Consider the following 13,919-nt stretch of genomic DNA (forward strand, 5'->3'; position numbering starts at 1 on the left):
CAGGAAGTACCCCCAAAAGATCTCAGAGACTCTTACGGTAAGCGGGCCCACAGGTTTGGAATCAGGCAGACCCGGCTTGAAATACCGGCTTCAGGAGGAAGTCACTTGACCTTCTCCGGGCCACACTTTTCTCACCTGCATCCACCTGTGCACGCTGTGATGCAAGAGAATGAAAGCTAAGCACTTAACATAACGCCTTTGATACCAGCATCACTCTCAACGGTAGACTCCCGGTAAACCCATCACCCTAGAGGGTTCTCCATGGTGTCTGCCGGGTTGCTGCGGTGAGGCAGAACCCCAGACGTGCTCTGCAACCCAGCCGACTGCCTGGTCGTGTGGCTGCACAGCCAGAGCCCATGGCAGGAGAGCCCTTTTGCCAAACAACTTATAACTCTGGGACTCAAGTTTCCTCATCTTTAAAATGGAAGGTGAAGAGTTCATAAAAGCTATTATCAAGGGCTGCCTGGAAATCCCCCCGTAACTTCTCCCAGGTGGGGAGGACTTCAAGGTGTGAGCAAGGATTCCAGAGCAGGCGTGGGGAGGAGGGCAGTGGGCAGGGGGCATCTTCAATAAACAGGCTGTCACTCCTTCCCCAGGCTGGTCAAAACCACAGGCCTGCAGAATGGGCCCAGGTGGGCCGGAAGGCACGGAAGCCACACCGTGGACACCTTCTGCAGAGCAGGATGCCAAGGCCCAGAGTGACCAGGTACAGGGCTGGGAAGCACACACTGAGTTTGCGGCAAGGCCCTGGCTGAAACCTCGGTTCCAAGACAGGCTTAGGGAGTATCTTACAAGTTTTAGAAACTGTGGTGCTTAGTTCTATTAGAATTTGCTCAGTGACCTCTCTTCTTGGGAGAACCACATTTAGCTAATGATTTAGGAGGAAACCCTAGGGCTGTTGGTTCCTGCAATTCTACTCCATGATTTAGCTCTAGTGTTGCAGGAGGGGCTGGGGAAGCCTGCTGGGGCTCGGGCACTGCGCTCAGGCCTGAATGGGGTGGTGACAAAGGAGGACCTGGGTGTTGTGTCATCTTCTGTGGCAGCAGCTGCCCTGGGCGGGGGGGGGTCTGTGGGGAGGGTGCAGGGTGAGGCCTCGGGGGCAGGGCACTTGAGGTTCACCAGCCCACGTGGCCTCAGCCTCAGGGTGAACAAGGAGCGTCCAGGTGGCAGTAGAGCAGGAGGCTCAGCTGGCATCGTTAATGGCAGTCCGAGGGCCCCCCAGCAGTCTCTCACGCTCGCCCTCCTCTGCCAGGGGCCGGCCCCTGGACAGGCGGCTCAGGAGCAGGCGGTGCAGCCCGTTGTAGAGGGCTGTGCCTGTCAGGAGGATGAGGAAGCCAAGGATCTGCAGCGGGTGGAAGGCCTCCCAGCCCAGCGTCAGGCTCAGTGCCCAGATGACAATGGTACGCAGGCTGTCCAGCACCATTCGGGTGGTGGCGCTCAGTTCCTTGGTGACACTGATGCCTGCAAAGTTGAAGAAGGCGATGCTGCTGATGTTGCCCAGCAGCGCCAGCGCGATGAGTGGCTGTCGGCCCACCTGGCAGAAGGCGTCCAGCGCGTCCTCCAGCGTCCCGCGAGGGTTTCCACTGAAGGAACCAGCGGGGATGTAGTACATGGGCACCAGCAGCACGGAGAGGATCACGAAGCCAAAGAGGCCTGCGGGAATGGAGGGAGCACGTCACGCTCTCCGCTGGGCCCCCAGCCCCGGCAGCGTGGCCCGGCCCACCAGCTGGGCTCCGCTGACCTCCCAGCCACCCCTCCGAGGCACCCTCGCACCAGCTCCTTCCTTCCAGCTCCTGGAGCCGTTCTGCTCATTAGGAACTACAACGGCCTCCTGAATGGGCTCTGACGGCCCCTTCTCCACTTTCACCTGCATTTTCTGACCGCACCAAGAATAGGCTAAACATTTTATACTGTGACCAGGGCACAGACATGTACACATACCTTCACAAAACGACAGCTACCCTTACAATGTACAATGCTCTCTGACACTTTTTAAACTCAATTCTATTCATTGCCAAAAGGGTTGCTGGCTGCAAGCACGACACTGCTCTCACCAGTGTGGAAAGACAGAGCTCTCTAACTCAGCGCTGTTGGTGTGTGACAAGCAGCTGGGCCAGAATGTACATCAAGGCACTGCTTCACTCAGAAAGTCTTGCTAGGAAAAAAAACGCAGTGGAAGCAATCAGTATGCTTGACGACATAGTTGATTTAGGTGGTTAACGTTCTGCTGTACGCCCCCAGCTCACGGTGGAGCAGGCACCTACAGCTCCCTGACAAGCCCGTAGGTCACACTTCGGTAGCACTGCTCTAATCCGCCCTGCTAGTTCCATAATTTTCAAGCATCATTTTGACTTACTTCCCTGCTCAAAAACCTATGGTGGCTCTTCCCTGCCTGTCATTTAAAGTCTAAATCCACTTGCCGGATGTTCCAAAGTTCTCCAAGATATGACCCTGACATATTCCATTCCTGGCCATTTCCCCTACATCAAACCTGTACCTCCTCCAAACTATTCCTCACTGGTTTCCAAACTCACATCCAGCTCCCCATGTCTCCACTCGGCCTGGAGTTCCCTCCTGTCCATTCTTGCTTGCTGAAATCTGTAGCGCAAATGCCACCTTCCCTGGGCCATGACGCTCAGATATGCTTGGCAAGTGAAGCGTCACTTGAGTAAAAGCAGTCCGAGCTAAAACGCACTGCCCGCTCCTTCCTTGCTTTCTTTCTTCTCCTTTCTTTCTTGAGGTCGCTTCCTCTAGAGCGGGGCTTGCGTCTCATTCATCTTCGTCCCTGTCCTCCCTTAGCTCCTGGCCGAGTGCACGGCAGCTGTCAGGGTATTTGTCAACACGAACACGGTGAAGGGAGCGAGGAAGGAGGGCAGGAGGCTCGCCCTTCCCAGAGGCCCCCGGCACCTCGCCAGGCGCCCTCACCGCATTCCCTCCGTGTGCCGCCCCGCAGGGCGCGCTCCACCCAGCGCCCTCCTGCCAGCCCGTGTTCACACGCACCCTCAGTGCCGACTGCCCGCAGTGGGTGCACGTTGTGCTTGTAGACAAACTTCTCCTCCAGCACCATCTGGATGGAGACGATGATCTGGGCCATGATGATCAGCAGGTCCCCTGTGGGAAAGGAGGGGCCCAGGGTGAGGCCAGGCTGAGGCAGACATCTCAGCCCACGGAAACCTAAGAGCCCCTGCAGCCCCTGACTCCGCAGGGCACCGTACGGTCCACGAGGTCCGGCCGCGACAGCCCCCGCGCCTGACCTCCTGGCCCCTGAGGGGTGAGGCAGGCCAGCAGGGAGGGCACTGTCAGCCCCTCTGGGCTAAGGCTCCAGAAGGTGCCGGGGTCTGCCTGGGCCTGAGGGCTGCACAGCTGGGGTTAGCGGGTCTTTTGAGAAGCAACAGGCTCTGAGATGGACATTTCTGGCTTAATCCTGCCATGCGTGAGCTGGGTGGCCACTTCACTGTAAAAGGGGCTGCGGCGCTTCCTTGCCGGGACTGTGAGGACGGCAGAGATGATGAGCACAGTGCGAAGCACTGGCTGCGCGCTTGGTAAGTGCTCAGTCAACATTCATTCCTTTCCTCTTCCGGATCCTGCGGTCTGTGTGGCTGTAAGTAAATCGCAGAACTAGCCCTCTCCTTCCTCGGACCGCCCTGCTCCTTACCCACCCCTCCCTCACGCCGCTTGTCCCTTGCTGGTCTTTCCTGCACTCTTCCTATCACCTCGAGCGCGGGGGCGTGTCCACATCAGCTGGTGTCCCACGTGCCCTCCCCCGGGGCTTGGCGGCCAGCAGAGCTGGTAAAACGCTTTGTCGAGGGACTCTGTGCCGGGATGCCCGCCCCGGCCACACCTGTGATCACTTCGCTGAGCTTGTGCTGACTGTCGTGCTTGCTCAAGAGGTCAGCCAGGCCCACGACCACCAGCCCTGCGATGGTCGCGAGGATACCCAGCCACTGGCTCAGTGCCAGCCTCCGTCCCAGGAAGGTCACCGAAAACAGGCCTGTGAATATGATCACTGCTCCCCGCAGCATCTGGAAGCTGGAAGCACTGGTCATGTTCAGGGCTAGGAGAGGAGAGACATATGACGTTAGCTCCTACGGGCCCAGCTTGTCTGTTCACTGAGGTGTCCTCAGGGCTGACAGGGCTGGCACGTGGCAAGTACTCAGTAGACCTTGGTTGGGGGCATGTGTGTAAAGGTCGGTGGGAGAGGGGTGGGGGGAGCTGAAGATGAGCTGGGGGTGGCTCTTTCCCAGCAGCCCCCTTGGGCCACAGGCTTCGCTGAGCCCTTGGCAGACTGGCTTGGGTACTCACCCACATACATGATGCTGGTCCCGGTCATGTCGCAGAGGGCTGGGGGCAGGAAAAGAAGGGGGTTGAAGGGCTGCTGGGGATCCACGCTGGTGTCTGGGTGCCCTGCAGCTCTGCACCGGAGTAGGTAGAAGGCAGCCAGGCAGGAGAACTCCCCCAGGAACATGCCCACTGCCTGTAGGGACAGAACCAGGACTTCAGAGCTGGAAGGAAGACCACCTAGAACAAGAGTTTTTTTGGGTTTTTTTTGTTTTTGGCCATGCTGCACGGCTTGTTGGATCTTAGTTCCCCAACCAGGGATCAAACCTGTGGCCCCGGCAGTGAAAGCATGGAGTTCTAACCACTGGACTGCCAGGGAATTCTCTGTAACAAAACTTTTTAAACATAACCTTTCTTCACACAAGAGTTTACCTATAACCCCAACATGTAAAACAGACAAAAGCAGAACTGCTCTGTGTGGGAGGCCAGAGCCTGCCTCCTAGGTCTACCCCTAAGCTCTTCAAACACCTCGACGGAAACCCTAAGGCCGTGTAGAGCCTGATCTGAAAACCCACCAATCTAGAACAATCCCTGGTCATGTTCCAGATGGAGAAACTGAGGCCCCGAGAGGCTTGAGAACTTATATAAGGTCATAAAGCAAGTTGCTGGCAGAGTTGGACTAAACTTGAAGTCTCCTGCTTCCCAGTCTAGCAATAAGGTACCTTCCATTGATGGTGTCTGCCCTGCCCCAGTGGGGTCTGGGCTCCCCGTGGTTGGGGAGCAGGTTTTATGACAGGGCTGGATTTTTCCAAATGTGTCCTGACTTGGCCATGGTGAGGGCTGGCCTCAAGGAGTCCAGGGCATGACCGCTCACCAGGCCTCCTGCAGGCCTCCTACAGGGGACTGTGCCTTCTGCACCCTTCCAGGGGCACCTCACATCCTGGCCTCTGTTCCGGGAGGGAGAGAGCGAAGCAACTGGCTCTCCTGAGAGCAAGGGAGGACGCCCCCAACCCAGGCCAGGAAACAGCATGGCCTCATGGGGGCCCCTGACCTGAGGCCTGGGAGATGGAGATGGGCGAGGACAGGCACAGATACCTGGAGGAAAGGATGCTGGAAGCTGTGCTCCTGGCTCCCTCCGCAGCCTGGGGCCACGAAGTTGTCTGCCCACCTGCAGCAGACAGAGAGAAGGTCAAACCCTGCAGTGTGGCAGCGGGCTCTCCCACCCGGTCCTGGGGCCTGCAGAGAGCTCACACCTCCTGAAGCCCAGAGACCAGACTTAGCGGACTCGGCCCAGAGCGGGGCTCCCTCTCAAAGGGACCAGTCTCCACGGCAAGGAGTCTTCCCCTGGATGGCAGACAGAACGTGGGGGCCTGGGACCCTTTAGCTGAAATTTCATGAACCTCTAACAGAAATTTAGCATTTCCTCCATTTATGAGTGTAGTATTGCAGTACCTGCGACTTTGTCACACACGGAAATCACAATTCTTCTCATCACATTCGAGTCACTGCAGATAATTGTGAAGTATTATTTACACTCATCACTGCTCCAAAATTACCAGTAATTAGACCCACTGCTTACTATTTCATGTGTTAAGAAGTGCATGCACACATGTACATTACTATATCACAAACTGGCTTGTTTAATGTCTTGATAACTTTATTTCATTCCCCACCTTCTGAATCTTCTCCTGGTTAAGCAGCCCCAGCCCTTGCTAACCTTTCACTCCCCTGGCTGCTGACTTCTGGAAGCACTCTGGTGGGCCCAGGCCCAGAGCCAAGGGCATGTGATCGGGCCCAGACGGAGTCGGGCAACAGGGCGGCCCCTCCCACGTGTTGGACATCCTGGTTAGTTGACCCGGCTTGGACTGCACGCGCCACATCACACTGCTGACTCAAGTCAATGCAGACCCAGGGCCGCTTGCAGTGGGCCACTGACCTGTGCCCGCTGCAGCGACCCCACTCATCGGCGGTGGCAGTCCCTAAAGCGTAAGACTCAGGACTTCTTCTTAAATGTCTTTCCTTACAATGTTTGTCAAGAGCAGCTACATGGTGGGCCCCACCCCATCTGCTGGCTCCTCTGTGCACAAGCCTCAGCTCCCAGAGTGCAGGGAAGCCTCTGCTTCCTGTGCCCCAAGCAGGGGCCACTGGGCACGCCAAGCGGTGCAGGTCTGGGTTTGACAAAGATCCTGTGCAGGCGGGGCTTCTCTGTGCCTGAGACTGAGGAGGGAGACAGGGAGCCTTTCCCACAGCCCGGGGCAGGTGGGCAGGCGGTGGGAGGGGCGGGCTGGGCGCTGCCGGTAGTACAGACCTGGAGGCAGAGATCAAATCTACAAAGAGATCTGAACATATCCCTGGGCAAGTGAACAAAACAGGACTATGGCAAACTTTTCTCAAGGTAGGAGACCCCACCCACTCCCACAGATGTGAGGAGGGAAGGCAGGAGGGCTTCTGGTGCTTGGGAATGGGGGAGGTCAAAGGAGAGCTGATGGGCAGCTAGAAGTTCTGATATGCCTGGTTGGGAAGGCAGAGGAAATCTGGGTCAGGGGATCCGGCTGGAACCAGACCCAGTACCAAAGGGGCAAAGAAAACCCCATCAAGGACAGAAACCACCTGTTCTCTGGGGCCTCATTTCTGCCCGATCTGCTGTAGATTGTGACTCTGGGATCCCCAGGCAGGGCAGGGCAGGACAGGACATGGGATGTGGGTGTGGGACACACACCACCTGTATGGCTCACCCAGCCTGGCCTGCTCTCCAGCCAGACTCACTTTCACAGACAGAGCCCTCTGGGAGGGCCTGGGTGAGGCAGCTGAGCAAAAGAGAGAAGCGAAGGAGAGCAAAGAGGTCATGCTTTACCAAGGGCGCAGAAACAACTGCCCTGGAGCGAGCGAGCGAGCAGGTCAGAGAGAGAGTTCCCAGGGCTCTTCCAGGAGGGACAAGGGAGGTCCTGCCAAGTTCATGGTCAACCAGAAGCCTAGGGCAAGGGCTGGTATGGAAGGCCCTGCCCCATCCTGGGGCCACATCCAGAGCACAGACTGGCAGGCTCAAGACGCTCGATCTAGCAGCGGGGCCACCTCCTGGAACTCCGTCTAGGCTACTGCCTGTGCACCTTACAGCCATGACAGCTCATATCTGCATCACTTTCTGGTTCCGTAGTCCTTGTCACTTGAGAGGCTGTGAGCTCAGCATCCAGCAACTTCCACAGCTTTCAATCCCCTGCTCCTGGCACATTATCATACAGAAGTTCAAACATTTTTTTTTTTTTTTGGTTGAATGAGTGGGACTTCCAGACACTGCTAGACAAATAGGCAGGTACTACAGTCCAAAGGCAATGTATCCATGACTGCTAATTTGCCACCCGGTCTGAGGTGTCCCCTGATGGTGGGACCAGCTGGGCCTGCCCTTCCCCATGGAGGGGCACTGCACAGGGAGCAGGCTGTAGGGCTGGTGCTAAGCCTCCTCCCCTCCCCCTGCGCGGTCTGCTTTCTCCAAGGGGTGGGTCTGCCTGAACAGGCTGGGGCTGGCAGGTTGCCAGCAGGGGAAATGGAATCTTTTTGTATCTGAGAGCCTGGGGCAGGTTTACACCACAGGGGTTTGGGTGTCAGGACAGGCTGCCCTGCCCCGCCCAGACCCAGACTCTTGGGGTCCGGCAGGAGTTCAGGCCTGCAGTCACTTTGGGATAGAGTCAGGCTTCTCATCTTGGCCCTGGGAAAGGTTTGGCTCACTGTGCAGTCACAGAAGGACTGGAGCACAGAACAAGGCCAAAAGCCAGGCCCGGTTCATCTGGGGGTGAAAGCAATCACTCCCCAGTGGGATAGCACTTATCTCTTTGCAACACGCTTCACTAACATGTTTTTATGAACGTACAATTCACTGTGTACTGACTCTGTGCCAGGCCTGTACTTCTCCCTGAGGAGGCTGAGCGCTTCATGTGGGCTGTGTGGTTTAGGCCTCACAACAAGGATCCTCATTTCACAGACAGGCATTTCAGACCTTGGGGTGGAGAGAGCCGAGTTCAGGCTCATACAGTTAACAACGGGCAGATCTAGGGCCAAACCCATCTGCTTGAACTTATTTTCAGAAAAGGCAGCAGGATACACGGAAAGCTCAGACTTTTGACTCTCACAGGTTGCATGACTTATAGATTTCTCACCTATAAGTTGGGGATAATAATGCCAACACTGATGAACTGGCAAAAGTAATAAGACATATAAGACCCGGCATATGGCAGGTGGTCAATAAAAGTTCTTTGCTGCCCCTCTTCTCCCTCTTTCTCCTCTGCTGAGCAGGAGCCACTTCCCCTTGTGTTGGGTGGGTGTGGCCCCAGCTCTGCTCTAGCCTGAAAGCTTCCGGGGAGAGTATCCATCCTCTGGGACCCAGCTTGCAGGCTGACGCAGAGGCACTGGGAGGGCCACAAAGTGCTGAAAGAGGAGAACAAACTCAGCCATCATCTCGGGAAGCTCCTTGTTTGAGAGATGAGAAACCCAGGGACCAGACAGGGCTTGAGGGACACAGGGAAGCACTAGTACCCAGGAGCACCACCCCCTGTTCTGTGCTCCTTCCTCAACACCGATCATCTTCTTACTCAAGATTCTTCCCACCCCCCTGGCTGAGGTGGGGAAAATGTCAGCCCTGCAGATGGGCCCTCCATTCTCTCTGGACACTACATCCTGGGGAAAGCGATGGTCTCTAGGGCAGGAGGCCTTGGGGACCCACCAGGCTCAGGCTGAGGCCACATGAGGAAGTGCCCTCCACTGGCAGAGGCGGGCTTCCTTTAGAGTTCCCTGGGCCTTGGAGGGCTCCGGGTGGGCTACCCTTACTAGGGGTGAGTCACTCTGGCGTGGCCTTGCTCAGTAAACTCAAAGCTCAGCGTTCTGAGAGGTGTACGCGTCTGTGTGGGACCAGGGGTGGCGGTCAGAAGCTGAGGAAGTGGTTGATGTGGCTGCCTCGGACTGATTTGCTGTGTATCCATATTCAGAATCTGTGCCATTTCCGCTCTCATCCTGGGCCTGTTAAGCCCAGTGAGTCAGCTTCTTTCTCTGGCTTGGGATCTTCAGAAGGGCCCCAGGGCCTCTCCACTCTCTGGGGTGTCATAGCAGGTGTCCCTGGCTCACGTGGTGATAAATGATGACAGCCCGCCCCCCCTTAAGTATTAGATAACTCTCCTCAGTAGATCTTACAAGGAGTCTGGGAAGAAGGTGGGGCAGGGATTATTATGCCCATTTTATAGATGAAACTGAGGCTGGGAGAGGCCCAGTGACTCATCTAATCCTGTAGCTTCCAAGCCTCATGCTCTTTTCACTGCTACACTGCCCTGCTGATTTAAGGCTTTCTCCAGCTGGCCTGAACCCTTCTGTAGCGATTATCCCGTGCCCACTTTTGGAGCCTATGGGTGGGGGGAGGGGCAGCTGCCAAGGCAAAAGTTAGAGCTGGCACAGGAAGGACAGTGGGAGTCCTTCCCTAAAAGAGGCCCAGTGATCGCAGGCCTCCTGCCACCTTCCTGCAGGCTCCCCGGACCCAGTGGGCCTGACTGTTGGAGAAATGACCCCCATGGCCCCTTCGTGGCTGGGTGGGCTTCACAGCCTGCAGAAGCTTAGGAGGGGATGTGAGCCTTCCTGAGTGAGCGTCTACTTGACCCTGGCTCTTTACATGCAGAACCCCAGCTGGATTCAGGAGAGTGGGGCTCCGAAATGTGCACTGGTTCAGGCAGACAGCCCTACGCGGTGCCAGAGGAGGGCAAATAATGTTTAGTCTCCAGGAAGTGCATCAGCAGAAGCCTGGTGGCGGGGAGAAAGCAGCCACAGAAAGGAGAAGGGAGGGACCTTCTGCCAACACCCAGGGACGAGGCTACAGGGCCAGCCTGATCGGTGACTTTCCCTCCCGGGGGTAGGTGATCCCCAGCCCCAGCCCAGCCCAGCCTGCCCAGGCTGGCTCCCCGCAGCACACCCAATCCTGCTGAGTGGCCAGTGACCTCCTGCAGCGGACAGCTGACCTGTGGTTCCAGCACAGGAGCAGCAAGTGCTCACGCCCACTTCCTCATCCACTGTCTTCAGTCCTCCCAAGAAGCCGGGGAGGGAAACGTTATGCTCATTTTACAGGCCAGGAAACTGCAAGAGGCTACTAGAGACTCTAACCCTGAGCCCTGAGTGACCTCTGGGATGGAGGCTTTAGATGCTTGTCACCCAGTCCCAGAGGGAAGGCATTCCGATGGCAGGGAGAGGAGATGCAACTTATAGGATTACAACTGCCATGGGCACATGCTTGTCTGTTCTTGCCTGGGGAGATGTAAGAGGAAACCCCCAAGGAAGCGGGAGTTTTGGGTACTGCAGCTGTAGAAGACCAGCCCTGCACCAAAATCCTGAGACCGAGGTTCTAGACACCAACCAGTTGAGTCACACACACACAAAACTTTTCTTGGGACCTTGACTGTAAACTGTGGGGATGAGAATGGATAATTTCTATGTTTCCAAAAACTTTTTTTTTTTTTTTTTCTTGCGGTACGTGGGCCTCTCACTGTTGTGGCCTCTCCCGTTGCAGAGCACAGGCTCCGGACGCGCAGGCCTAGCGGCCATGGCTCATGGGCCCAGCCGCTCCGCGGCACGTGGGATCTTCCCGGACCGGGGCACGAACCCGTGTCCCCTGCATCGGCAGGCGGATTCTCAACCACTGCGCCACCAGGGAAGCCCCTCCAACAACTTTAAAGGCCCCTAAGAATGACTAGAGAAGTTCCCAGCCTCATCCATAGTGGAGGTTAAGAGCATGGATTCTAGAGCCAGACTACTTAGGCTCAAATATAAACTTTGCCACTTAATAGCTGAGTTGAACTTGGGTAAGCAAGCCCCTCTTTCCAGAACCTCAGTTTCCTTATCCAGGGACAAGGAATTTATCTACCTCATAGGGTGGTTATGAGAATTCATTAACTTAACTCTTGAAAGGCGGCCAGGGCAGGATGTGGCACGTGGAGCTCTCTGTGTATTAGCTGGTTAGCACTTGCTGTGGTCACATTCTCGTCTCTCTGTCCCTGCCAGCAACTGCAGGTCAGAGTGCGATTTCAGATCAATAATCTCTATCAGGATGCACACAGCTGCTCTCCCATGTTCTTTCTCTGAGAGCGTCCTTCTCACAGCCTGGTCTTAGAACACTGTTTAGGGTCCAATACTGGGGCCCATCACAGGTAGGGAGGCTCCTAAGAGGCCCCACATCAGGCCACAGGGCAGGGGACAGGACCAAAGGTTGGGACCCCACCTGGGAACCTCTTTCTGGCCTCTCAGGCAGCCTCCAAGGGCAAGGCATCCTGGGGCTGAGGATCCCCTGGCTTCTTACCTGACAGGTCTGGAGCTTTTTACGGAAGGAGCTGAGTCAGCACAGTTTACCTCAGTAGGTAACTCAGCTCTCCTTGTGGACGGCGGTGGCCCTGGCAGACCACAGCCACCCTACAAGCACCAGACTGAGGCCTTGGCTTGTGGGACGGATGGACAGATGACTTGTTCTGCTGCAGTCAGATCCTGAGATGGGAGCCCTCGGGTTGAGGTTCCTTTATAGCTAAGGGCTCAGCAAAAGGAGTACCCTTCAGGAGGCCTCAGGGCCCAGGAGCCCAGCACAAGACACAGACACAGGCGGCCAGAGCCCAACCAGAGAGACAGGTGGGCCTCACCCAGAGGTCCACCTCCTGTGGAGAAGGGAGGACACTGTGATTGTCAAGCATGTGCACATCTGTCTACTCTGCTGCAGATTCTAAGCATCTCAAAGCCTGGGACCTTCTCTCGGTCACTTCTGTCTCCTTCCCTAGGTCTAGGCAGTGCCTCACACACTGTAAGGACCTTAAACATGCCTGATGAATCGAACAGGATACTTCTCTCCCAGACCTCTCTTCTGGGGCATTTCTCACATCACTGATGGATTACGCTGGGAAGAAACACCCTCAAAAACGAATAAGATACGACTATCCCCACAACCCTCAGGGGGCCTGGAGCGCAGCCCAGAGGGTGACTGGGGTGACTGCCCTTTGCTCTGGAGCCTGGCAGGGCTCAGGTGGAAGGGAGGTCTGACTGGGAGAGGGTCACTGTCTACTGTCCTCCACGTGCACCTTGGAACTGGTTCAGAGAAAGAGCAGGTTCTGGGTACTGGGGCTCTTAGATGGTGGGCAGAGAGGCAGGAGGGCCCCGCCCCGAGGTGGGAGCAGAGAAAGGGACGAAGGGCCGCCAAGAAAAGGGGCTGCTCCCCGGGCTTCCTGCTTGTTACAGAGAGGAGGCTGTGCCCGGTCCCTTAGCCTCATGACAGCCCCAGGCCCTCAACCCCCAACCTCCTGAGGACTGTCCTCACCGTCCCACGAGCACCACCCCCCCTTACATCAGAGCTGAACTGCCCCCCTGCCCACCCTGCATGGGTTAATGCCACGTCTGTTCCCCCAGGCAGAAGCCCAGGAGTGATTATTGGATCCTGTGGGTCAGGCCCTGTGGCTTCACTCTGCACCTGGTCTCTCCCAGCTGCCCCTTCCCTTCCCACCTCACTGCCACCTCCCAGTTCCCCTTATCTGCTATGCAGCAGCTTTGGAGTGGTCTTCCCTGCAGCCAGCTACTTTTCACCTTGACCACCAGGTTCATCGTATCACTTTTAACATGTCACTCCCCATCTCAAAAGCCCCTCTTTGATTATGGGATAAAATCCAGCCTGGGCATTTGGTGCTAGTTACAATCCACTTGGATCTGGCCTTGCTGTTCCTGCCTCAACGTCGCCACCACATGTAGAAGTCCTACCGAAGCTTCGAGGCCCAGCTGTAACCCTTCCTCCAAGAGGGGCCCATGGTGCACCCCCTTCTCTGTCATCGCAGCCCTCCACGCTCACTGGTCACTCGGTCTGCATGACGTTTATTGTAGCCCTCCCTGGCCCGCGGCTCCTGGAGGGCTGGGCCCCTGAAGCCAGCTTGGAAGGGGCAGGGGAGAGAAACTTCCTCCCGTTTAAAGATGAGGAAACTGAGGCGCTGAGTTAGAAAGTGACTCGCTGGGATCAAGCACACAGCGAATCAAAGCCGGGGCTCGGATCCTCCAGCTGGGGACACAGCCCTGCCCTGCATTTCCCTGGGCCTCGTACCCCTTGGGTGGTCCATAAACCGCATGAACGGATCAGAGCAACTGAGCTGGCTGGTGAAAGAAGAGCCGCGAAGGGAGGGCGCGGAGTCCCCTCCCCTCCCAGCCAGGCCCGGACTCACTTTGCCGAGAGCGTGTTGATGGAGCCGGTGACGAGCATGAGCCCGGCCAGGAACAGCTGGTACTTGGTCCAGGCCATGGCGGCGGATGCTGGGAGCGCGAAACAGGAGTGCGACCTCCGCGCTCGCTGAAGGTGGCAGCCCCCAAACTGATCACGCCGGGGTCTGGGGCGCGAGTGCTTCCGGGCCGGGAGTCACATGACCCGAAAGGCCCCGCCCTTCGCCTGCTCACTCCGCCCCCAGGGATGGCGCGGGGGGCCAGGCGTCTGCGCTCTCCAGAGCCGGAACCAGGGGCGCTGGTCCTCACAGAGTGACAGTGTCAAGTCACGGGCCCATGTCTCCCCATCTGCAAAAGGGGCTGATGGGACGATGAAGTAAGAATGCATCGTGGATATTAGAGCATTCTGTAAACCCTTTAGAGAGATTGAGCTGAACAAT

The 13,919-nt window shown here is 56.8% G+C and overlaps 1 protein-coding gene across 2 annotated transcripts; it reads right to left on the reverse strand.

Moving 5' to 3' along the window:
• Window positions 1–400: 400 nt before the first annotated feature.
• SLC35F6 (solute carrier family 35 member F6) lies at window positions 401–13,693 on the reverse strand. Of its 2 annotated transcripts, XM_067007939.1 has the most exons (7): window positions 13,485–13,686; window positions 5,374–5,446; window positions 4,303–4,474; window positions 3,842–4,054; window positions 3,001–3,111; window positions 1,151–1,653; window positions 401–1,092 (listed from the first exon to the last, which is right to left on the reverse strand). In XM_067007939.1, exons 1-6 carry the CDS (start codon window positions 13,559–13,561, stop codon window positions 1,184–1,186), a joined length of 1,116 nt encoding a protein of 371 aa, XP_066864040.1. In that variant the 5' UTR covers window positions 13,562–13,686; the 3' UTR covers window positions 401–1,092; window positions 1,151–1,183. The 2 variants fall into 2 exon arrangements, with proteins under 2 accessions (XP_066864040.1, XP_058934534.1); XM_059078551.2 differs by having other exon boundaries at window positions 401–1,653; window positions 13,485–13,693.
• Between the last annotated feature and the right edge of the window lie 226 nt (window positions 13,694–13,919).

The sequence above is a fragment of the Kogia breviceps genome, chromosome 11 (genome assembly GCF_026419965.1).
Source record: "Kogia breviceps isolate mKogBre1 chromosome 11, mKogBre1 haplotype 1, whole genome shotgun sequence".
Lineage (NCBI taxonomy): Eukaryota > Metazoa > Chordata > Mammalia > Artiodactyla > Physeteridae > Kogia > Kogia breviceps.

What these genes read in the sequence shown, in the direction of transcription:
- SLC35F6 (XM_059078551.2), bottom strand. Translation starts at nt 13,561, where the DNA reads ATGGCCTGGACCAAGTACCAGCTGTTCCTGGCCGGGCTCATGCTCGTC. An exon ending in GCTCAGCGAAGTGATCACAG is followed by an intron (nt 3,112 to 3,841) that starts GTGTGGCCGGGG and finishes CCTTTCCCACAG; the next exon opens with GGGACCTGCTGATCATCATG. An exon ending in GCGGGCAGTCGGCACTGAGG is followed by an intron (nt 1,654 to 3,000) that starts GTGCGTGTGAAC and finishes CCATTCCCGCAG; the next exon opens with GCCTCTTTGGCTTCGTGATC.